Source organism: Protomyctophum bolini (assembly GCF_963924005.1).
Source record: "Protomyctophum bolini genome assembly, chromosome: 15".
Lineage (NCBI taxonomy): Eukaryota > Metazoa > Chordata > Actinopteri > Myctophiformes > Myctophidae > Protomyctophum > Protomyctophum bolini.
This window is the reverse complement of record NC_137876.1, coordinates 22,935,591-22,962,424: the sequence shown is the minus strand read 5'-3', so window position 1 is coordinate 22,962,424 and position 26,834 is coordinate 22,935,591. Positions and strand designations below refer to the sequence as shown.

The 26,834-nt window shown below is 43.4% G+C and overlaps 1 protein-coding gene across 1 annotated transcript in view; it reads right to left on the bottom strand.

Moving 5' to 3' along the window:
- Positions 1-11,926: 11,926 nt before the first annotated feature.
- The window catches only part of rbks (ribokinase), a 40,444-nt gene continuing 25,536 nt past the window's right edge, over positions 11,927-26,834 (bottom strand). Inside the window, exons 8-9 of the mRNA XM_080784919.1 lie at positions 24,429-24,617; positions 11,927-12,614 (exon numbers count right to left, since the gene is read on the bottom strand). Of these exons, the coding sequence (XP_080641045.1) occupies positions 12,441-12,614; positions 24,429-24,617 (363 nt within the window). The 3' untranslated portion in view covers positions 11,927-12,440. The remainder of the gene's footprint in view (positions 12,615-24,428; positions 24,618-26,834) is intronic.

The following is a 26,834-nucleotide window of genomic DNA, read 5'->3' as shown; positions in this document are numbered from 1 at the left end:
ATCTATCACACTTGCCCTCACTCATTAGCCACTCCCCATTCACAATCACCCGTATCCACTACACCTGCCTCCACTCACCAGCCAATCCCTAGTGCAATCACCACAGTACAGTATAAATACACCTGTGATCTCTCGGCCGGCTTGTTTGTTCTGCTTCACAACAGACCAAACATGGGTCTGTGCTTGTAGGTCTGCTCCATGTCTGCTCATGAGGGACGCGACAACGCACGGGTTAAAAAAACAATCCAGGTCTAGACAGTCGCGGGCATGTGCACGAAATGAGTGTGCGCACAACAATTTCACGGGACCGTGCCCACGTAACTAAATAAGCTTGCATTCAAAATGAATTACTGGGTGCGTTAATCGCTGCCCATCTGAAAGGACCTTTAGTCTGGAATTTCGGTGTTGAAGATTTATTTCCAAGGGGCGATTACACCACAGAAAACAAAAGTCTCACTTTGAAAAGTGCGCTCTGACTGGTCACCCACAACTCTGGGATGAGCGAAATGAAATTCAAACTGAGCAGTGCCAGACCAATCTGCCCAGAACAGGGGCCATGCATGTGATTATGAAATCCATATAGTTAGTTTGAGATGCTGGATCTACAAAGCTTACAAACGCATCGCATCACAACGCATCGTTGGCCTGTAGATCTCCCATTTCCAGCGGCGGCGTGAGTCGCCATCACGGGAGCATAAAGTGCTATAGCCCAGAGAGCAAGTGTCGAGTGAGTCACTGATCGAGTGGCTGACTGATTAGCTGACTGAGAGAGAAATTAGTCAAATGACTTATGAATTGATAGGATAATAAGACGAACTGGGGTGGAAAATAAAAGGAAGAAAGAGCAATTGAAATGGAGTGAAAGCTCCGGGAAGTGTGTGCGTGCGTGTGTGTGTGTGTGTGTGTGCGCGTGTGTGTGTGTGTGTGTGTGGGCCGGGGGGGGGGGGGTCAGGTTCACCTAACCTCAGCCAGTGTTAAACTGAGGAGTGCAGAGTGGGCGCGGGGTGGAAGAGAATGGAGAAGAGAATAATCCCTGTATGACGCAGGCTGGCTGCTGCTCCACAGTCCACTTACACACTTCCTGACAGCTGCTGCCTGCCTGGTTACAACACTGTAGCGTGGCCTGGCTGTCCAATAACGTTCATGCTCATTTCCTCAATGACAGGGCTTTTAAATGCCTCCCTTGTCATCACCGGGTTATTACCACTATACCATATATAGGCCTAGTCACAATTATTACATTTACACAATCGCCTGCCCTGATCCACAATTATTTGAGATAATCGCAAATAATCTTTTGTATAATCGTGTCCATGTTGAAAAAATGTCATATGTTTCTGAATGTCAGTAATAGCGGAAATAGCCGATCTATAAGCTCAAGAGGATCTGCAAACTCGTTGTGAGCTTGTGGATCGGCTATTTGGAGAGAACTGGAGAGTCTGGATTGGTCCGATGTGCTCAGGAGCTCACTAGTTGAAGAAGCATGGCTTGGCTTTAAAACCAAATTTACATCAGTACTAAACATCATGGCTCCTCTGAGAACCGTCAGGGTCAAAACCCGCTCGGAGCCTGGATGAATTCGGACATACTGACAGACTGACTGCAATGAAAGCCAGAGACAACAAATGCTCTGAACTTCTTAAATGCAAGTCCAAGCTAGCCAAGCGCTTCGAGTCGTGATCTCCAAACCAAACGGTGCATCCTTAAAACCCAATGTAACAAGCTAAGAAACAGTGTAATTGCTATGACCAAATCAGCCAAAAGTAACTTTATCAATGATAAAGCCGAGGAAATCAAAAACAATCCTCGGGAGCTAAATAACCAACTAGGCTGTGGTCAGAAACTTAAAACCAGGTTTACTAACATAAACATCAAATCGAATAACACCCTCATCACTGACAAGCTTGATATAGCCAACCACTTGAACATCTTCTTTACAAACATTGCAACAATGCTGGTTAACAAACTGCCCTCCCACTCTGGGCGTTTTGGTGTAGAGCACATCAAAGCCTTCTACAAAAACCTCGGTGTTTGTAAAGATGATTTTAAAATGGCAATGGTAACAACTGAGGAGGTACTTAAAAAACGGAGTGCCCTCCAACCCCACAAGGCCACTGGCCATGACAATATTCCCTCCAAATTTCTTTGGACTCATTCCATTTCCATAGCTCCAGTCATCACCCACATAGTAAACCTCTCCATCAAACAGGGACAGGTCCCCCAAGATTTTAAACAGGCCAAAGTAACCCCCCTGTACAAAAAAGGGAGTAAATTAGGACCCGGCAACTACCGCCCTATTTCTATTCTAAGCTCCATCTCGAAAGTGATGAAAAATAGTCTATGAACAGGCTGAAAAGTATCTTGCCACTAATAAATTGTTGTACAAGTTCCAATCTGGTTTCAGAACATCCCACTCCACTGACACATGCCTCCTCTATTTGAGCGACCACATCAAACACGAGGTGGATGCTGTAAAATACTGCGGCATGGTCATGCTGGACCTCCAAAAGGCTTTTGACACCGTGAACCACTCCATACTGGTTAACAAACTTAAAGCTATTGGTTTTGATAGCACATCAGTGAGCTGGATGCAATCCTACCTGGAGGGGAGAGAACAGATGGTGGAGGTGAACGGAACACTGTCCCCCCCCCCTCCCAGTGAGCTGTGGCGTCCCACAAGGAAGCATACTAGGGCCTTTACTGTTCCTAATATATGTTAACGACATGACATCAGCTTGTGACTGCAACTTGTTCCTGTTCGCAGATGACTCAGCACTGCTGGTCTCGGACAGGAACAAACTGCAGGTTGAAAAGACCCTCAGCTCTGAACTCTGTAGAATCTGCACCTGGCTCGCTGATAACAAACTATCCTTACACCTGGGAAAAACTGAATCCATTCTCTTCGGATCTAATAGTAATCTCAGCAAGGCAGATGGCTTCTTGGTTAGAGTGGGTGACAATATTATCACACGAAAAGATGAAATTACCTACCTAGGTTCCATCCTGGAGGCCAATCTTTCCGGTGATAAAAGGAACTTCCTACGTCTGGCCGGGGAAACTCTCCCCTGTCAGGTGAAAAGAAGCAGCTTGAAGGAAGCATGAGGTCAGTCCGCTGCCCCCCCAGGTTGGCAGAGGAAGTGTAGCTCCCAGGATTACATGATTAGATCATTGACAATGGGTGAAAAAATGGGTTGCAAAATCGTGGGATAAAAAGTAACAAAAAACTAATCAAGACTAATTTGGTCCCTGCAGGGAGCTAGGGACCAGTGACAGAACCAATAGGCAATTAATCTTAAAGTAGCCTATAGGGCTAGGGCTACTATTTTAATTCAAATATCAACAATTGTGTCTTTCTTGGTTGTGTTTTTCTTATGTGAAAAGTAAGTTTCAGGCAGGTAACATAGTAGGCTATGCTGATTTGCTGAGGATATTAAGAGAGATTTAATCATAATTGTATTCTTACCATTTACTTAATCTCTTAATAGATATTTTGAGTCTTAAGTTCATGAATGAATGTATTTTCTTTTAAATAAAATAAAATAAATAAAAGTACATCAAATCACTTACTAAGTGAAAGTCAAAGAGCAACTGTGGTGCACCAAACCATGCTTCACGCTAAAAGTGTCTAAAGATATTGGATTAATAAACACCAACACATACCATAGACTAGAGTTAAACATAAATAATACTTTTATATTTGAGAGAGCAGCCTACACCTTTAAGGAGACCCGGATGAAGTCTCGTGAACCCGGAAACAACAGCAATGTCAATGTGACTTCAAATCAAATACTGGAGTGGATATATTTAATATTTGTTGTTTTCTAGCTGTCTTTCTTTGAGAGGTTATTTATTGACACATTGGAACGATGTTTCTCACTACTGTCAATTGTGAGTATTGCGTTCTTACTGTTGTTTGCTGTATCATGTGTCGCATGCATTTCTCGTTAGCTGTCTGTACTGCAGTACTACTGTACTACTGTAGTTAGCTGAGTGACTAGCATGCAGCGCTAGCAGAGCATACTGCATAGCATAATAACAATACAGTACGAGTTTGATTGATTGAAATATTTATTAACAGTTTGCAGAATTACAGTACAATTCAAGCACAACTCGATACAAAGACTGTTAACTGTGAGTGGACGACCCAATAAAGCATTACACTTTAAAAGAGGGTCCACCTTGTTCACTTCATCAAAACATTTAGAGACGTACACATTTTATACACTTATATAAAGCCAAAGAACAGAACGGGATTTCATCATAGTGACCCTCCGAATATAGTATATAGCTATATTCTAATTTCTAACTGAGTTACAATCTAGTTAATTATATAACCCGACTTGGGATATCAGTTTTATTTTCCATTTAGTCAGGGAGGGATAATCAATTTTCTTTACCAGTTTAGAGGTTACAGCTTTTATTTATGCATGGTTTCAGAATGATGGGATTGTTGTAGATGACGTTATTAATGTTTTTTTTTCTTTTCAGTTGCCAAGGGAAAGTCCAAGTAAGTGACCATCATCATCAAACTAACTACTTATGCAATTGTTCATTGTGAAAATAAGAATACAGTATTAAAACATTTAAAAGTAACTCAATATTGGTTTGACTGTATTTCTGTATTTCCCTGTTTTCAATCGATTTGAGATGTTCATAAAATCGATGAATATTCTGTCCCTATTTTGGCCATATAAAATATTGATGAGAAACAATATTTAAAATAATATATAAAAGATATATATTTAAATGCATTTCTCCATTATTTGATTAATCAAAAAGGTAATCGATAGAATAATTGAGGTATAGTTGCAGCCCCAGTGATGTCATAGTACAAACGGTAACGCGTCTTTGCTTCCAGGGCGGTCCTGGTGCAGATGATGAGTGCTGCAGGCACGGGCTTTAGCTTCAACGCAAAGAGGAACCGTCTCCGAGAGAAAATGGTGCTGCGGAAACACGACCCAATTGGTAAGACAGGCCGTTGTTTATACCAGTGGTTCCCAAACCTTTTCATGTCAAGGACGGACCCCCCCCCCCCCCCCCCATTTGAAAAGACATGCCAGGGACCCCCTTAAGAGAATATTTAGCAGTGATTCTCAACCCGTTTCATTTCAAGGACCCCGAGTTTGACATGCATTAGTCTACGGACCCCCCATTTAATGGCATTTCTATCTCTGGGACCCCCAATTTATATTGTGAAATCAATGTTTATTTAACTCTGAGAGTGTACAAATGGTGTACAAATTTGTACACTCAGACCCGTTAGGGTCCATTTGGTTCCATTTGTACACTCAGACCCATAAGGGTCCATTTGGTTCCAAACTATCATTTAGCTGGGGACCCAAGCTCACAATGCGTCGCATGACGACGCATTATGAGCTTGTAGATTTCAAATAGCCTAAATGTATATACCCTCGGGGCGTTGATGTATGTTTTGCAATAATAATCAAAATCTACAAGTTAACTAGTAACTAAGTTTTCATATAACTTTAGTGGACTAAAAGTACAATATTTGCCTCTGAGATGTAGTCAAGTAGAAGTATTGGAAATTATCAAATTGAAAATAGAGGTTTTTTGGGACCGATCACCAATTGTTTTATCTCACGATCGGCATAGGGAAAATTTGAATAATTCCAAAATTGTCATATGTCAAAGCCCACGTCAAAACTGTTATTGTGAAGGGGAGAATGTTTAGGCCGGTCACAAAGATGCGAAACGATATTATACTATATATCCGATTGACCTTTTATAGCGCTGAAATTGTATGGTAAATTGTCGATCACCGATCGAGTCATTTGGAGTGAATATCGGCCGATCGGTGGCCGATCGATTGGAGCACCTCTCTATACTCGAGTACCTCTACTCAAGTAAAGTACAAATACCTCAACGTTACTAGTTTACACCAGGGCTTTTCAACTGATTGTGAAAACAGGAGCCACCACCCTGACTTGGAATCAACCTGGGGACAACATCTGTTGGGTGGGGATATGGGCTAAGATTGGTGCTTTTGGAACACTTGCTATGCATCCCATGTGTATACATTCCACTGTTTCTCAACGAATGGTCCATTGAGTCAACTAATAATTTCCTAATAATAATGACTCAAACCAGACACTCTCTTGAGATTCTAACTCTTTTTCTGTTGAATTTCTTCATTCAGTTCACGGTTTCTCAACTAGTGGAAACTGGAAAGAAATGTAAAAAAAATACCCCAACATTATCAGATGCAATACCTCCACGGACCACCTGTTGAAACCACTGCACCTTATCAATACCAAACATTCATTGGCCATTACTGCACTGCTTATTTGTGCATCAGGGCATTTGACAAGCTCAAGCACAACTCTGTTTTCGATGTTGTAGATGGGTTAATGGTTAATGCAGTGGTTCTAAACCGTGTCAGACCCACCAAACATACTCCTTACCCCCACCCTAACATGCACTTAGAATTGTAGGCTTTACATTTAGTTTAATCTGGGTACCCATCTGTAAAACAAAGGGAAAACAGCACCCTCTTTTCAGTCTGAGAGACTACATTTTGTTTGTTAGGTTCCACAGAACAATATTGTGAAAATAGATCTACAAGCTTGCGTTGTGAGCTTTTTCTTATATTATTTGTTTGCTTACTTTTGATGCAGAAATGGTATTTTTTTTGTCACTTCACTGTCATCTGGGGACCCTTGCAAATCATATGGGTACCTTCCTGGGGTTCTGACCTACTGTACAAGTTCATAACCACTGGTGTATGTATTTTAGGGGCATTATGCTGTTGGAACTGCAACAATATATATACAAATATGTGAAATATGGCCAGTGGCAACGGCAAATGTGCATAGCCTCTGGGAAACGTGTTTCTTTGCACTAGAATAGATAATGGATTTCATGGTCCGACAATTCACCCAAAACGGCTTGGAAGAATAGGGCGGGCATATCTGTGCCTGTGGCCATTTTGTGGTGCCACAATTCGAAAGCCCATGCATTTCTCCCATAGAGATTTACGAAAATCTTTGTATTAATATTTTAAGACCTGGAATCCAGGACCCTGGTGAATCGATTCATTTGAGTCTGAAAACAGCAAAGCACAGGGTTAGGTATTTATATGTATTAAGCATATACTATAGTATATCATACTTTTTTTTTTAAATCTTTCTTTACACAATACGATTACGACATGACAGAATTTTCTATGGAAAAAATGAATTGTCCCTCTGACCTAATCCAATTTAATACATTCCACATTCCAGCTGTAGTATCCCTCTTCTGTATATTGGAATTCATAATTTAAATACAAAATATTTCAATAAACAACCCCCACAAAACAAAAAGCATTTTACAGAAAGACAATGACAGGTATACAAATATCTGTTAGAATCAGCCTCAGGTCTAAATTAAGCGGGTGCTGTGCATAATTATAGTTCTGGATTTCCACTTTCCAGAAAGTGGCATACTCATTTCTAGTTCCCCACTAGCTTTGTTCGACTGACCTGGCAGCACATTTGAACTGGAAATGTCAGATAAAACCTTCATATGTGCTTCTATGCACTTGACACAACCCTATAAGGTGACGGTGAAAGTGACTGCAGTTATCTTATTTTATTTGTAGCGAAAGTAGTAGTATTCATAAAATGTTGTTGTTTAAGGCTCATGCTTTTGGTATTAAAGGTATTTTTTTCTTATTTTGCAAAAAGGGACATTTTTGACATCATGGACCAAAGGCCAGGTGCTCAATCCCTCTCAGCCCTCACCCTGCACATGCCTGCAGTACAGTGTGTGGGCGGGCCTTGTAAAACACAATACAAAATATAACAATACTTGAATAGCGTGAATGTTGGTAAAACACTTTCAGGTTTAGAATGATGTAAATGGTTCCTGGCGGTTGGGATGTACTTAACAGTTGGAGTTGCAGGCAGTTTTTGTAGTGATTATTGATGAACATACAGTATTTCCTGAAAATCATCATGTTGCTGTTAATTTCCCCCTAATTGTTCCCTATCCATTTTGTCTTTGCAGTGAACGCGCACGTCCTGTTCTTTGAAAAGAAGAAGATCAAATCAGTTTAAAATGCATTAGAAATTATATGGACAATAATGTATGGACAACAAAGGATCTGCAACAATTAAATGGATGCTTTACTTGTAACGGATTCTAAATGATGGCCTGATTATCTGACTTGTTCTCTTGAGGATGGCGTGTTGGGTTGGTCTGTAGGAAGTGATCCTCCTCCATGCAATCAGGATTACCCAAACAAACATTATCATCACCAGGATACCGAGGTTCAAGTTCAACCTCAATCCTGTTCCTCGTACGTTGAACTGATGTTCTGAAATGGATTGTTCTGGTCCTTGATTATTATTGGCTGAGCTGCTGTAAAATGCTCTAAACACACACCTGGCTGTGACCACAAACAAATAGTTTCAAAATCTGCAATTTGTTTCATTTACAAAAACTGTCTCTCATAACATTTTTTGCAGAGAAATGAGCCACACAGTTGCTCAATATTTATTCATTTGACATTTACTACAGCTAGATTGAGTCTATCTGCATATGTCTAGGGTTTTCATCTTTCCATTTGGTAACTGTTTTATAAAAGCAATAAAGGTGTTTGCACACTGGTGCGTTTAATATTGAATATTGGAGCGAATTTCAGAGGGCGTGACAAAAATCGACCTCCCTTTATGTCAATCACCTTTGCACACTGCCGCCAAATATTTTCTGTATAATTTTCTTTTTTCTTCCCGACCATGGTGGCCGTCCAGTGAGATATTTGTGACAGGCTGACAGCTAGTCATAGCCTCTACTTTCGGATCAGCAAAAAGTTAAACGCAGCCAAAAAGAGAAAGAAATGCACTAGTGTGCAACCACCTTAATTAAGCCATTCTCTGCGTGGTGCCTCTAAAGCCCTAACCACACCAAAGGGACGAGACAGTTTTAGCGTTGTCCCTGCGGTGTGATATGTCCCGTTGCACATTGACGCGCGTTGTCCCTGCGGTGTGATATGTCTCGTTGCACATTGACGCGCGTCGGCCCTAGTGATTCAACGCATGGAATTCAATGGCCCAAACCACACCAAAGGGTCGAGTGGTTAGGGCTTAAGACTGCACTTTAAACCACTGAACTTTGGGGCTTCTATTTGTTGTTTAACCCATTTTGGGGCGGGAACCCCTTTTGGTGTTTTAAGAATTGTTATACTTCAATTCAAAATCATGAAAATGCAGTGCTTTGAATATATATTCTTTCAGAGCCAACGTTTTTAACTCAAATCTGTGCTTCTGGAACAACATATTTTCAGATGGGGGTCGGCAGCCAATTACATAATAATCTTGGGGGTCCTTGACATTAAATAGTTTGAGAATGACATGGGTTTTTCAACGCTCCGGTTCGGTCTCTATCCTTTATAGCTATGATTCAAACCCTTAGACTCCACAGTAAGGGCTTATTGCTTTTTTTTAAACATGTTATCTAAATGTATGAGTGAAAGTCATTCTTTATTTACAAAATTAAAATGTTCCTTTTGCGGATTTGGTTGTAATTAGAGCTGCATTGTATGGTATGTGACCAAAACTAAGGGCAATTATAACTGTTGTGCTTCAAAACAAGCTAAGAAATTTAAATTATTTTTACACATCACAATATACAGTATAACAAAATAACTTGCATGAATTCAACAAAGGGACCTTTTTCATATTTAATTGCATATTTAACAATGTGATATTGAATAGATTTTTCATGACAAATGACTGAGGTTCTTTCATACATCACTGGATTTCCATCTAAAAGGAAGACAAATGGATCACATTTTATTAAGCTGCCGAATGTCACATTTTGACTAGCACTATACCATAAATCATACCAGCTCAACTTTATTGGTAGTCACTGCCTTGTTTTATCAGTATTTTACTGCAGGGATTCTCAACCCCTCGGCGTGGTCGCCAAATCATTTTGGGCTGTCCCCAAATTATTTTCAATAAATAAATAGGCCTATATATTATTTGTTTTTGCAACTGAATGGCTGGAAAATGGAAATGAAGAGTTTACATATAGTACACAATAGTACATGTATACACCCTAATGATTATATCTGGTTTCAGTATTTATTTATGGTGTATTGTCTCTATTATTAAGGTTATTGTAGCAGTCAATCTATATTGGGGGTCGGGGTGGGGCGGGGGTCCTGAGACAGTGCCAAAGCATTTCCGGGGGTCCCCGGCCAAAAAAGTTGAGAACCCTTGTTTTAGTGTACAAATGTTGTGTTTGATACTAATACCTAAAGGCAGTTTCACATATGGGAATACTTTGGGTACTTTTTTTTAATTATTTATCCATAAAATCAGTAAATCAAATGTTTGAAAAATCGTTTATAAACCATGTATTTTCATTATAGCAACAGCCAGCTAGTGAGTTTCAAAAATGAAAGCCAAACAAAATAAATAAATGGTAAATAAAATATAAACTCATAAGAATGTGTCAGTATCAGGCAGAATTCTATGTGCCAGTGCTGGTGAGGGGGGCACTAATCTGAAATCATACCACGGGTTAGGTTTGATAACCACTGCCTTAAGGCATCAAACAAGTTTCCTTAACCTTGAATATGATATTGGAACAATGATTGTACAGTACTCGCTCCTTGTTCAAGTGTATAATCAACTTTTTATTTAAATTGTTGTGTTGCAGAAAGTGATCGGAAGTATTGTGTATACTAACCCTAACCCTCTAGTCTAATGAATGCCCTTTTGAATGGAACTCTAATGCTCCAGTGATAGTCCAATCTAGATCAGTGGTTTTCAACCACTTTCGTATCAAGGCCCTTTATTTATTGGGCATTTGAGCCATGGACACAGAAGGCGAGTGCATTCTCCAGACCACCATTTGATGAGATTTCCAGCCTCTCGGAACCAAAACGAAAGAATATTTAGTTGTCGGTGAATAATCTTCCCACTATCTTGTCCACTATCCATGCTGTATTGATACCATGATTAGGAGAGACAACAGGCAAACGATTATTCTACATTCTGTAATTGTAATTGTAGACTTCTTGTAAATTAAGTAATGCAGATGTTTAACAATAGTGCGACTTTGGTTTCATTTTACACTCAGCTGGGGACCACCTGGAACGTCCTCAAGGACCAGGCACGGGTGGTCCCCGGACCACTGGTTGAAAACCACTGGTGGTAATTGTGTGCTTTGAATTTGAACAGTTTGCTGATGTACAGTATGACCTCACTCATGCTTTTGTTTGGCCGAATTCAAGCAAATCGCAGGCAGTGATATGCAGTTTGTCTCCTTTTCTACTATAACATTGTCCACAAATCTGGGCTGGCTTTTCACATCGTTGGAACATGGCTGCTGCAGTTTCCTTCCATTCTGACACTATTATGAGGGGTTCAACAGTGGGTTGGGATTGTTGTTTAAGGTTCCTGCGGTTATTTATTATCTTTGACCAACCTCAATCTACAGTACAGTATGTTCTATTGGAACTGTTTACTTAACAGCAGTGCTCTCTCTTACCTTTTTACCTCCAGTGAAATGCAGTTTAAAATGCATCCACAAAACCCTCAATTGATATGATTTGTATGATTTGTATATCTAGCATCCCAGTTTACGTTATCCTCAGGGTTTATGTGGAACCTAATGGACCCTTTACAGGTCCCTTATGGGTCTTGTCTGTTGATCTCAGAGTTACAGATCCATAAGGGATCCATTTGACTCCTAACTATGAATCATTTAGCTGCCTGGGGGTCCCCTGAAAAAGCCTCAATGACCCCCTGGCGGTCTCCGGACCCCACCTTGAGAACCAGTGACTTACAGGATAAGGGGCTCACCAGGTTTGCCGTGGCCATGCTTGTACGCTCACCGTGGTTAAACCGTGGTGAAAGTTCACGTATGAAGGAAGGCACACTCATCACGTTTTATTTAACTACAGCTACCAACTGGTATTAAAGTACCATTGTATCTCTGAGTGACACATCAGAGAGAATGATACTAGAGAACCATCTCATCCATTACACCCCATCCATCCAATTTTGATATTCAAATCTTTTGTTTTGTTTTTCCTAGGCGTTTATCCAGCAAAATAGCATATTGTATTATTGTTACTGTCGGGCACAGGCCTTATATCTCCATATTTTATGTTGTGTATGTGTTTTCATATTATAAATGAATGCCGATTTTATACTTCAGTGACAGTTTGACACCAGTAGCAGAAATAACCCATCTACATGTGCACGTGTTGCATCGTGATTCATTATGAGCTCGTACTGTACATTGTCGCCTATAATAATAGGAACAATGATGAGCCATGAAATAAGACGAAGAGAAGGGTTGTGCAACAGTAGGGTGTGTTTAGAATCAGAAGACAATGTTGAATGTTATGACATTTTTGCCAGTTTTTCCAGGTCCTGTGCTTTTTTTCTCAGTATATCTCCGTTATCCGTTCCTGTGGTTATTTAGAACAGATCTTTTGGCAGCTCCGTCTTGTTGTAAAACGAGGTCTGAGTGCCGGCTTTCTGGACGCTGAATCCTGCCACCCGATTGGCTCTCCTGGCCATCTCCTCCAGCTGCATTGTGGGATAACGGGCCATGTAGAACGCCAACGCTCCAATAAAGCTGTCCCCGGCTCCCTGAGAAGAAACAGACATTATGACAACCCTGTGGTCAGGGACGTGCAGAGGATGTTAAGAGGGGCAAGGGGCTGAAATTCCCTTAAAGGGCACTTTTGGGGGCGCCCGCTGGCTTAGTGCGTGCCACATAATAGGCTTTGGCCTAACGGTGCGTTGGGTGTTCGAGTCCCGTTCATGACGACCTTTGCTGCATGTCTCTCCCCTACTCTCTCCCTCTTTCCTGTCTGGCTTCGCTTGATGCTGTCAAAGGCAGAACCCCCCCCCCCCTTTTGGCTTGTAGATCAGGTATTTTCAGGGCGCGACCCCCGCACTCTTTAGCTACTGAAGATGCGGCGTACGACATGGATTTCTTCTATACAGAGTCAACACAAAACGTTCGGTTCAGAAGAGTTCGGAAAGAGGCAATTCTCTGCTTGACTGCTTGTCATGGAAAAGGGGCAGTTTCATTTCATTCACCATAGTGAAATGCTGTATTCATGGACTGGAGAGGGCAGGTTTTGTTTTTTACAGACAGGTAAAAGGGCAGCAGGGGCTCATGCCCCCTTTGATGTCTGTGTGTGCACGTGCCTGCCTGTGCGGGAAAAATGATGTTGCGTAAAACGTTCCACTGAGTGACACGGAGGAGGAACCGCGTCACTTTCTCCTCTAGTGAGAGTGGGTACAAGGTCACTCACCACTCATGACGGGCTGCCATGAGAAGTGCTTGTTAAGGGCAATAAGTCATAAGAAGAACTAAAGTGCAATGCGGGGGGCTGGCAAAAAACATCCGGGAACGTATTTCTTTTTACTTGAGTACCGTATTTCCAGTACTTTTATTTCTACTCCACTACATCTCAGAGAAGAATATTGTACTTTGTACTTACTACCGGTAGTTACTTTATCGATTTTTTTTATTTAACATTAACCACTTCAGCCCTATATACATTTCGGCCAGCATGTAGATCGGCTACTTCAAAAGGTTTTTATACATTTGAACACAAATGGGACATTCTGCACAATACTAGACACCAAATACTATTGTACATTATTTTATTCAAGAATTTTTTTGCATTCAGGAGAATCAGGACTTTTACTTGTATTTCTCCATTGCAGTATTGATACTTTTACTTAATTAAAAAGAACCGAAGAATCGAAGAATCTGATCTCAGGTCAGAATGGGTTAACTGGGCAGGGAGGGAGACAACTGCAGGATCAGTCATGGCTTGGATTTAGAGTCGACTTTTCTTGTGACCACCACACTCTGACTTCTGTTCTGGACCGGTGCCATGTCCATTCAAAATAACATCATGGAAAACAAAGGTAATGGACCGGACACAGTGCCTTGATGAAGGCCGGATAGCCGACGACACGTCCGCCTCTCGGTCATGTAGAAAAGAAATAGAAATTGAAATGTAGCCTACTCTTGCCACTGTGGTGCGATCCATCACCATGGCTACCATGTCCTGGCTATACCCAGGATTTGAACACAGGGTTTCCTGACGTGGAAAACGACTACCACTCATCCTCATCCAAGAGGGGTCGGTAAACGTGGCCACGTATGGGAGATATTGAGCTTATGGGCTTCAGGCAGTACTGCCTGTCGACCAGTAGGTGTCCTCAGCGTCAGTGATGTTATGAAATAAGAGGGAGAGACGGGCTGTAATTCAATGAGCAGCTGCTGTCAACAGTAGGGGGTGCTATGACAGCAGTCAGTTGTCTTGGTCTAGATAGAATCTCTAGATACAGTACCAGTATATATACATAACACTATCCCTGAGGTCTCAGCTAGTCTCAGTGGTTTCTGACTGTTACTGTGGACATTATCATTATCAATTCCATTACCAATTAGTGGCCATCAGGTCAATCATTGGAAGTATTTTGTCAGACATTTTACTTTGAGAAACTACTGTGTATGACTTCTGAATGAATGTGTCTGAAATGCAGAAAAAAGAAAAAGTGTGTGTGTGTGTGTGTGTCTTGTTTGAATGCATATAAAAAGATGCCATGGCTATACCTATTTGAATAGCTGATGAAACTTGAACATTGCTTTGTTTATGTCTGAAATAACTTCCAAACCACACAATTTTTTTTTCCTTAAAAAAAAAAACAAAAAAACCTAAGCGCTGTTCAAAGTCAGCTGGACAGCACATGCCAGCTTTGTGAATCAGCCAGCAGCTTTCCAGTGACTCTGGGGTTTGCCTATCAGTATACCGAGCTAGGGGATAAATCAGCATATTCTTCCCCCCCTTCATCTATTGCTAGTTAAGATGGAATGTGCCATCCTCCTCGCCCTGGGGGGCTTGTGGGGGTGGGGGGGGGGGGCGGGGCAGGGAGGGGAGGGGAGGGGGGGATCACTGATGGGAAAAGGCATAGAAGGAATGTGGCGACACGCTCATGTTTAACCACAAATGGCCCACGCCACTGGTTCTCACAGGCCCGGTCCCATTACTCACCACTTCTGCTCTGTAGAAAATAGAGTCTGCTGCTGACGCTCAACTCTGCTGCTATGAACACCTCTGAACTGATCTGATCTCACTCCCCTCCCCCCTCTGTTATTGCAAACTTTTTTTTTTCACAGCAATTCTTTCTCATATTTTCAGATGGGGGTCGGCGGCCAAATACATATCATTTTTGGGGTCCTTCACATGAAATAGTTTGAGAACCACTGACATATAGAAACATAGGTTTTCCACAAAACTGTTAGGATTTAAGAATCCGGTGGAATCTGGTCTCCGGCCTCAATGGGTCAAAGGAGCCCTTTGTCCGTTCTAAGATGAGCATTTCAGTCTACAGTAGTACTGTACTTGCTCTCTCGTGTCTCAGAGGTAGGCTGCTGTGAACAGTTCAGAAAGCAAGCATGCCTTCCTCCAATGACATCATCATCAGTGGGGATTCCAAGCTAATGGAAACTAACAGCCATTTCTCATCCCGGAAAGTTTACCATGTTGAAACGGAATAGAAGGCATTGCTGATTGAAATGACCACGGATGATGATGTCATCGGTGGTAACCTCTGAGTCTGAGACGCAGAGTTGAGAGAGACATGATATCTTCCATGGGCATTAGTGATTACCAATGAAGAGGTGGTTGAAAAGTAAGTGTGCAACAGTCAATTGAACTAATCGACTACGTGTATACATTAAAAAAATATATTTATATTATTTACATTTCACCTTTTTTCCATTCAGGATTTCTTTTGAAATAATGAAAATAGCAGATATACAAGCTCGCAGCTTGTATATCTGCTATGTTGTTATTTTAGTATATTAAATAAAGTAGTATATAATAGGGCTTAATCAGACTATCAACCTAGTTTTTTATAACCAACATTTATATTAAAAATAATAATAATCACACCCGTGTGAAGTGAGGGGCGCTCTTATCATCGTACATCATCATGCATCATCTCATACTGGCCAATCAGAATGCCTGTTGTCACAAATTCACGTCATATTTGGCGGACATTTGACCTAATTTCTCCTTTCATTGTCAATGTGGGGACAAAAGCTGTATACAGGAGGGGCTAGCGTCCCTCAATAATGTCCATCGCTCCGACAATAATGGTCAGCTGCAGCCCTACTATGTTACAGGATCGGGAGGTCATACTGTAGGTCAGTGATACTCAACCTCATGAGGCCCGCGGGCCACATCAGGCCCGCGGGACCATTATGACTGGCCCACCAATGAAAATCTAAAAAAAAGAAGAAAAAAAAAATCTGGAAAATGAAATAAAAATAAATAAATCTGAATGAAGTTATCTTTAATTACATTATTATAAGTAATACTATTAGAGTTGTACTATTACTCGAACGAAAATAAAGGGGGGGGAGATGCAATGCAAATGAAAGACATATACTGTGTATCCCTATTCCCTGACATAATTTTATAGCTAAACGGACAGAATTCTATTTTATTTGAATGATGAAACCCAGCTGCCATTAATAGTTGGAAATGGAAATGGAAATTGCGGAAATTGCGGAAATTGTAATTTTCGGAAATTGCGGAAATGGAAATTGCGGAAATGCGGAAATGGAAATTGAGGAAATCGTAATTGCGGAAATTGCGGAAATGGTGGAAATGGAAATTGCTGTGGGAAGAACAATTCTTCTACATTCTCTAATTGTGTAGACTACTAGACTTCTTGTAAATAAACTCATGCAGAATGTTTTACTGAGAGCGTAATATTTACACTCTCAAGAGTTAAGATCTACAAGGTTACATGGTTACCAACTCTCCTCACTGGTCAACAAAAACACCTTGAAGACCCTAACAGGAGTCATAGACTATGCAATGCATGCACAGCATCAAAGGCCCTTAAAACAAGGCTCCAGACTTCCCAAAACAAACGGGTCAGGCTACTACTTGGCCTCACTCCCCGAACCCACCTCACCCCTGCCCATTTTGACAGGCTGGAATGGCTTAGGGTTGACGACAGAGTACAGCTTCTTGCAATGGGTTTGGTCCATAAGATACGCTACACCACCAAGATACCCATGTACCCGTCTAAATACTTCCTTAATGTCAACGACGTCCACACCAACAACACCAGAGGGAGTTCAACAAACCATGTGCAACCCAGATTCGGCACAAACGACGGACTACATTAATTTCGCTCCTATGCCACCAAAATGTGGAACGCCCTACCAACATGTGAATCCCTTGACTCCTTTAAAACCGCTCTCAAAGGGCACCTACGGACGGCTGCAATTCGAAACTGGCTCCCGTAAAATCTTTAATGTTTGTGTTGGCACTGTTTGTTTTACATCTCCATTACATCACCTAATCAACATGAGAATGAATGAATGAATTTTTATTTTCGTGTCTTGTCGTTAAGACCCATCCCTTACAGGATTATAAGACACCAACAACATAAATAAACAATATCACGTTCACTTCCCACACAGAAGTTTCACCAAGTATTTGATCAAAAACAAAAACAGAAATAAGCAATAAAATAAAATACATCAAATATAAGTTTTCTTTGTCCGTATGTCCCAAGCTTTCGCTATATATTCTGCTAATGCAAATATCTTTTGTTCGAAAATCCATCTCAGTCGCTCCGTATCACTTAACCACATCAGATCTATATTATTTTTTACATCTGTTAAATAACTTTTGACGTAGCTCACGATAGTTCATGAGTTAGACTGTAATATATTAGCGCCCCTCACTTCACAGGGGTGTGATCTTTTATATAGAAGTGTATATTTGTACGTCTCTAAATGTTTCAGATGAATTGAAAAGGGTGGACCCTGTTGTAAACAAGTGTAATGCTTTATCAGTGTGTCGTCCACAGCTAACAGTTGTGTGTATTGACTTTGTAAATGTGCTGTAATTCTGCAAACTGTTGCAGAATTACAAACCCCCCCTCAAGGACCACCGGTGGTCCCCGGACCACTGGTTAAGAACCACTGCACTAGGGTGATGGAGTGACCGTGGGCGTAACGCAGAGACAGGGTTAGGTTAGGAGGTTGGAAAGAGTGAGGTCAGAGCTGAAACATCTCTCACGGCCCCGGTGGATTTCCATGTTTAAACACGTGGCGTGTTTATGTCTCCTGTCTGGTAGTTGGGTTGGGCCTGTTATACAGCGAGCGTTTGGAAACACTGTTCGTGGCGGTGGCGGCGGTGGTGATGCAGCCGCATTCTGGGCTGGCTTTGGCCCGGTCCCGTGGTTAAAAACGGACCAGGACTTTGACAGACAGCGCGGGGGACTATACTATAGGACAGTCAGTGGTTCTCAGACCTTTTCCATGTCAAGGACTAGCCTGGCATGGCCAGAAGAAAGGCGATTGTTTTTTTTTTTTTTTGCACTGGCAGATTTGTCTTGGCTTGCACGTCAAGGACTCGCAAAATAGGTGTTTGGCGCAAATCCACACCTGAAACTGTTTAGTGCCAGCTAGGGATCCCCAGAAGAGAAGATTGTAGCAGATGTACAAGCTCGAGCTCAATTATAATAATATAAAATAACATTTAGCTGGGGGACCCCCTGGAACCCCGCAAAGGACCCCTGAGGGTCCCTGGACGCCAGTTTGAGAACCACTGCTGTAGGATATATTCTTTCTCCCACACAGAAACCAGTGGCCACACAACCCATCAAAGCTGCAGTCATTAACTTTTTCTTTTTAAATAGAGAATAAAACGTTACTTTATGTTACTTTTTAGTAGTCTGGTCTCCATGCTCTTCAATTGAGGACTGTGGTTGACAAGCTTATTGTTTAATCCATTTTGGGCGGGAACCCCTTTTGGTGTTAGCATCATGTTATGCTTTAGCTATTGGAAAATCGTAGATCTACAAGCTCAAAGCGCGCCACCGAGTGGCGCGCTACGAGCTTGTAGGTCTGCTATTTTTGAAAAATCGACTGACAGAAACAGCTTTTTCAGAAAACTGTCAGGATGTAGAAGACATTTTTAGAATCTGATCTCAGGTCAAAATGGGACAAAAAAGACGTTTACCACTAAATCAGTAAAATCACTGACAGTGCCGCCGTCAACCTAATGCCGCGAGTCGGAGTTGATTTCTTCATTTCAAATAATGATTCTATGCCCTTGGAGAGGACACTACTCTGCATTCATAAAAGGCGCTGTCTTGAACTATACCAAACAACGCAAGAGCCTTCTAAAGCTCCGGGGTCGTGGCACTGGGGGTATATAGTCATCGCCCCAACGCTGCAAACAAGACACTGGCAAAACGTGACGGTATATCGGAAACTACAGCGAATGAAGCTCAATGAAGCTGACAAGCGCTGCCCCCCCCCCCCCTCCCGCTCGGCTCGGCTGTGGTCGCCCTCGACACGGTTTGGTGAAGGTCAGATGTGGAGGCCTGTCAATCAAACGACAGAAGTGCTCGCCGCGGATGAGCTGTGACGCTCGTCGCGCCCCGGTCGCCTCACAGCTCCGACCATGGTGGCGCCCCTTCTTGACCTCCTCCGTGTGCCATTTCTATACGACGCCCGCGCTCTTCCGTGTTCCCGCAAAGGAGCTCAGCGTTTCTGAAGTTTCTCCTTCACTTGTGTATAGCTTACATACGTGTCGTGTATGTATGTGTGCGTGCGTGCACATATATATTTCTTTACGTGCCAGTAGGCGTCATCCTATACTAAACTCATCTGAGTCTATAGGAGGGCATGATTCATCTTCCTTTCTAATGGAAATCGCGCAATTGATTAGAGAAACGGACAAACTGGAAGCGTGCTCTTTGTGGACGGCTGAGCAAAGCTGAACCGAAGTCAGTCCACCATACCGACAACACCTTCTCTGAGAGATGGGACACTGTCTTTTATTACAGTACATGATCCTCCAATAAACTCTCATCTGGGCCTGACATCGTGTCTTTGTATGTTGCTCCAGATATATCTCTGTTCTCCACCCATGGGGCCTATAGTCTTGTGATGGTGCACCCACACTGCTGTGACAGACGGAGCAGCGGTTAACCTCGGAGGCCTTGGGCCTTTTCTTTGTCAATGAAAGACACCCTGGGGGAGAGCAAGGCACAGCGATGACTCAATACAGTATGCATGGCGCGCACACGCGCACGCACGCACGCACATCCGGAAAGACTGGCAGCGCAGCAGGGGAGCTCTGCTCTGAAATAACAGTTGGGAGGATGATCAAAAGCATGGTTAATTGAAACGATTTAGGGCCGGGGCGCCGACGGGTGACTTGTGTTAGATGTGCGCTGGTGTTGGCGTGCCGAGAATAGCCGATCTGCAAGCTATTTTTGGTGCGCAACCGAGTATAAATCAGGCATTTACATACACACTGAACACATCTTTGATCCATCAATCGTGCTCCGTTTCAGCTTCTGTCGCTCGCTCTCCCGAGGCACACGAGGCACTGATGAACGCACCGTGGCTCGACGCACTGGCCAACTAAGTGCACAGCAGCGCCAGCGAGTCCATTGTTACACTCATCAGATTTAAATCGACACTGGTCTGGAATTGACTTATTTTTCCACCGTCGCTCCCGACATGCGTGGCCGGTTACAACTAACCCGTGGCTGGGTTAAAACTCCTCCCCCGTGGCTCCCGGCATGCGTGGCAGGTTAAAACTAACAGGTGGCAGGTTAAAAGCTCACCCGTGACTTCCTGTGAGGTTAGGCTTAGGGGCAGAGTGTCGGGACTAATGCCTGTCGGACTGTTAGTACACCGACCAAACACATGCACCCTAAACATGGGCTGATGTTGCATGTGTGACCAATTAGGTGTCAGTGGAAGGGGATGGGGGGGGGGGGGGTCTGTGACGTCACACGTTGACCTCAGGTCTGCAGAGGTGAGGAATGCTCTTTGGGGGTATTCCCCTATACCGTTGGTTTTTCCTGGAAGACGGCGTGCGAGCAGTCCTCTTATCTGTCTCCACGCATAAAGACGGAAGGCTGGGAATGATTTGTCCATCCAGACAGACCCACCGTACAGATGTAGCCCCCCCCCCCCCCCCCTCCCAACACACGCGCGCACGCACGCATAAACACACACACGCACGCACGCACGCAAATAATACACATCCACACACAGTCGACCTCCCGGAGCAGTGGAAACCTGGGCCACCCAAGTCCCAACAGGGCTCAAGGCACAGTGTGCATGCGTGTGTGTGTGTGTGCACGTGCATGCATGTGCCCATGAGTGTGTGCCGTAGCCGCGTCCAACTGGCCACACGTAAACAGCTTCTGCTCTGATCTGGGCAAGGAATTATGCCTGCACTCAATTTAGGAGAAAGGGGAAACAAACAGACAGAGGGAAGGGGGGGCGGGGGGTAGCGGGTAGATCAGCCCACAGTAGATCAGCACATTTACTTTGTTATTAAGCCAGCGTTTTGCAGGCCGACACTGACTCAGCCCGCAACTGTGTGCTGGGGAATGAGAGGTCATGGGTTTAATCTGCAACAATCAGGAATGTTGAGGATGAAGGCCTGCATGCATGTCTTTGATGGTGTGAAGACCAGCCATAATCACCGGGTGTATATCGCTACTAACATCCATATAACGTTGTTTTTGAACTGTTCAAAGTCCTCCTGGTGACCACTGGGGGCCGTCCGGGTGGCACGGGGTGAGGGGGAGGGGGGGGGGGATTCCTTGCCCACCACCACGAAAACGATGGGGTCCAATCCTCTGCCGTGCATCTATCTGGGACAGATGCACCAACAATAGATCTTCGCCTAACAATACGCTTGCTAACGTCTAAATTCAGGGTAGTTGCTAATAGAACAGGGCTAACAAACCTACGCCGTCGCCTACTGCTTTGGAAACCAATCCTGTCACCGGCCCAAGATGAAGGATCATCACTAAAGACATTGCATTGGTGCTGCAATACAATAGATTGGCTCACCAGATGTATCGGCATAGCTGAGGAGATCTCAGATCATTTGGCAGCACAACACTATAGACAACACCATCCCTACGAAAACAACCAGTAGGGCTCAACGGTGACAAGAGACTACACTGCAAAGGGGAATTGGGAATTGGCAAAAACGACTAAAGTGGGAAAAAGTACACATAATAGACAAAGTCATCCTAGTAATCTGACGAGTGGGTACAAATAACCGAAACGTATCCAAATGACGTCAGACTAGGTCGCCTCAGCGGGGTGTCGTGCCATCATCATCCAACTGCGTGGGACGGAGAGTCAGTGGGACAAGAGAGAAACCGCAGGTGACTCACTGTGTTGATACCCCTGCCTCCATTTGCAGTCCCAAAACTAGCCAAAGTGGCCCACACAGAACCACGTCATCATCATCATCACAACAGCATCACAGCAAGTGAAACCTGTCACTGACAAGCTTGAGGCCAAACGGTTGTCTAAATGCACTACTGAAGTACACGCACTGAAAAAGCTAGCAAATCAGCAACTGCCTGCGAGGCATCTGGTTATGAGCAGAAAGAAGAAAAGAAAAAACACAAGAATCACCGCCCTGATAACAATCTGCATTTAAGAAGAAGAGAGAGAGAGCGAGCGAGAGAGAGAGAGAGAGAGAAAAAAAAGGTTTACTGGAAGAAGGATTAGGGTGTCCAGAAGAGTTAAACACTCCAGAATTTATGGGGCCATCAAAGAACAGGAGGGGTAGAGAGTGTGTGCGTACGTGTGTGTGCATGTGTGTGTTCGCGTGCGACGCCGTGCGTGTTAGGGGATCGGACGGGGGGGATGGGGAGGTGAACATGCAGCAGGCGCGACCGCATAACGGCTGTACAGCTTTCTGCTGACTGGTGCAGGCCTGAGAGGTGAGTCATGGGACGGGGAGGGTGGTGTTGGTGCAACAACTTCTCCCAGAGGCCAACAGGAGACAGAGACGTGAGGGTTGGGGGTTTAAAACACTTAAAAAAGAGGGAAAAAAACGACTAATGTACACACACAACACCCACCACACCACATGGTTCCTCTTTCAGACTAACTGTCTCATGCTAACGCGGTCGTTTCACTCCAATCGCATCTTTTTTTAAACTTCACAAGGCTGGACGTGGGGTTTATGATAGCTACGCAACGGGTTTACTGCTAAGAGCCGAGACTCGGAGGCTTTTAACCTCTGCTTGTTTGTCGCGGTGTGTCAGACTATAAACTATGCTCTGTGATTAACGGCTACTGTCTACAGTATAGCTATGATATCATACACAGAGGGAAGTACAATTGAATGCTTAAGCAAATTAATTGAACTTGAACGGACACGTTTTGCAGATACACGTGTGCGAAGACGCAATTATCACTTCTGCCTAATGACAACAGATTGTAATATTGATGATGTGAGACCAACGGACCCACAAACCACTAAGGCAGGAAATGCAAGCACCTCGCTGAGAATCCCGTGACGTCACGCAGCTGGTAAAAAGAAAAGAAAAGGCCCAGTGGTCACCGCACAGACATACTAAAACAATGGCTTCATCTTAAACCTTTCCAGTTGAGATGTTGACAACTAAATAGGCTGAGAGTGAGTAGGTACAGAGACGGTATACAGTATGTGTCACAACAAAGCTTTGTCTGTGCACATACTGTAAGCGCTTCTGAATCCGAGGGTCTTGCATATGATATGGAAGTTGTATCAGTTACCATTCATCATCACTGCATTACAAACGTATAGGAAAACTTAGAGAACTTAATTCTTAGTGGCCTCACAATTGAGAAAAAAATACATTTCATTATTTGTCACAAGATAACAGTGACAATGTTATTGTCACCTTTGATGCATGTTAAACTGTTTAAATAAGTGTGTGTATACGAACAGCCCTATGAAAGATTTCTTTAAATAATTTTATCGAAAACACCACACAGGTCTCCAGACAGAAATGAAGGATGAAAGGAGAAAGACACTAATATTATTAATAATAAAAGTATAACCTTCTTACTGTACATTTTCCGAACGGATGCCTTGACCTTTTTTTTTAGCGGTGCCTAACCGCTCTAATGCACAGCTACGTGTGTCCCTATGTATGTATGTCCCTATGTATGTACTGTATGTCTCCATGTATGTCCGCTCGAGTACGGACAGCTGCAATACCACTGGGTAACCTAAAGTGGCACTGTTGAGTAGCGTGGCCGTGTGTGTCTCTATGTCTAAGCCACACACACACCGAGAGGAAACATTGAAGCGACATGGACATGGTGGCCGAAAGTGGTATTGCAGCTTCGAGCGGCACTATGCATGGCTCTATGCTCCATACGTGAACGCACTGTATGAACGGCCCAGCGCGTTCACGTATGGCCCAACAATGCCAATCCCAGAATGCACTCTGTTCCAACCCGGAAGAGGAACTGGGTGCGCTGGGTGAGGAACTCAATTAGTGGATGAGAGGAGAAATCCGGTGACGTCTCTATCCGTCTATAACTCTATGACACAGACACACACACACACATACCGTGGTGTCCAGCGGTGTGACCGGTGTGGTGGGGATGTGATGCGCGGCGGCCTCCCGTGCCTTGAGCACCACGCAGCCCTGGTGACCCAGGGTGACGATCACAGAGCCGCAGCCTCGCCTCAGCAGCTCTCGGCCCGCCTCACGGCCGCCCTCCACGCTGGACACCTGGAGCCCTGTGAGCAGCTCTGCCTGCATGGACGCAAAGTCAAAGCAAACACATTCAAACCCCGATTCTTACAACACGTCTTCTAAATCCTGACAGTTTTCTGGAAAAACGGTTTCTATGTCAGTGGTTCTCAAACGTTTTCACGTCAAAGGACCCCCACAAATATATTATGTAATTCGCAGCCGACCCCCCCCCCCCCCCCATCTGAAAATATGTTGTTCCAGGGCCCGCCAAGAAGCAAAGATTTGAGTTAAAAACGTTCGCTCTGAAAGAACATACCGGTATTCAAAGATTTGCGACACATTTTCACAACGATCTACAATTCGACACGATTTCAGCAGATCTACAAGTATCATGCCTTCAGTCATTTTCAAGTTACTGTAGTCAGTACTAGTCACTTCAGATCAGCACAGCTGATCAATACTACATTCATTGTAGTATTGAATCGAGAATCATTTCGAATAGACAATCTGGGAAAGAAAATGCTCAATTTTGAATCGAATCGTGACCCCAAGAATCGGAATCGAATCGAATCGTGGGACACCCGAAGATTCACAGCCCTATATAGCAGTTTTCCCAGAAACCTGTTAGGATTTAGAAGACATTTAGCAGAATCCGCCTGAGGTCTTTGATGGGTTAAAATAAGGTATTGGTATCAGGGGCTTTCCACGAGATTAAACTACAACGCCTCTGACCACGTGTGACATGTATTGTACAGGTAGGACATCAAAGCAGTGGCCTTTTATTCCCCTGTCACACAGACAGTACAGAGGCCTGTTAGATCTCTCCGACGCCCGTCTATGGCCTACGTGTCAGTCATTGTTGTCCAATGACCTCCAGCTACAGTACGTTCCTATTTAACAATAGTTTCAAAGCGACTGAGGATATTTCTCTCCCAGTGTTATAAATTAGCGTGAGGATTTTGCTGATTCAACAGGTTTTAACTCATTATGTGTCTGGTCAGCCGAGTATTACAGGGGTGACTAATGGCATCCAAGTACTCACACATGGAGGAAGTGTATTATAGTCAATTATTCTATTGGCTTTTTTTAGTTTTGTTTCCAAAACATGGCATCATGACTAAATAATAAAAAAAATATATATACACGTAATCACAAACATTACAAGTTAAAGTATTGGTTCTCTGGAAGTCTGGATTGTATGCTTTTAAATTTTGTTAATCTTGGGAAAAAAACTAAACTAACGGAGACCAGAGTAGTAGCAATGTGTATAGTAGTATGATGTTTACATTTCCCCATTAACTACATTAACACATCCATCCATGCCTAATTTAGAGCATGCCATTATAGCAGAAGATTGTTTAGAAAAAGAAATGTTCAAATGTTTTCAGATGAAGTGGACTTTACAGTTTTTGACTCATAACAAACGATTCACCTCAATTTGACACAACAAAACTAAACTAAACCATGTAAGCGTTGTGGGCCGCAGGGAGTGTGAATGCTTCTCTAGGTGTGTGAGGTCCTCAGGTGAACGCCAAAGATACTTTTGTTGGTTATAAAAACACTTCAAACGTGCTATATGTGGGCCGTAGATCAAAGATAGTTCACACTTTGTCTTCCATAAGCCGCCTGCAGCATGGCAGACCACACACACGCACACACATGAACACACACACACACACATGAACACACACACACACACGCACGCACGCACGCACGCACGCACGCACGCACGCACGCACGCACGCACACTCATGCATGCACGCATGCACGCGCGCACGCACACACACACACACGCACAGGATTCTAAAAGAGTGCCAGCCGACCCCGCATTGGGAGGTCAGGGAATGGCTGACACTTGCATTGAATAGGGTTCGGGGAGGATCCGATCCCCGCTGCCAGCGCAATTTGTCAAAAGGGAACAATGGCCTGTGAGTCGTGACAGTTGAAAAATAAACCGCACAGTAGATCAGAGCTTTCAGAGCCCCGATGGATGCCACCCTGTTGTGGTCAGACAGACGCCGAACGAGAAAGAGAGAACTGTCTCTTTTTAGTCATCAGCTTCAAGACAGCTAGGGGATCAACCTCTCACTCGCGCACTCGCTCTCTCTGTCTCTCTCTGTCTCTCTTTGTCTCTCTCTCGACAGTACGAGTGAGGGTTGAATCATCCCTGCTTGCCTGTGTGTTTGTGTGCGTTAATAATCACCCAATGAGTGAGCACCGTCTATCTCGCATGCCATAATACAGTGTGACAGACTTGTTAGTGTACTTGTGTGTCTT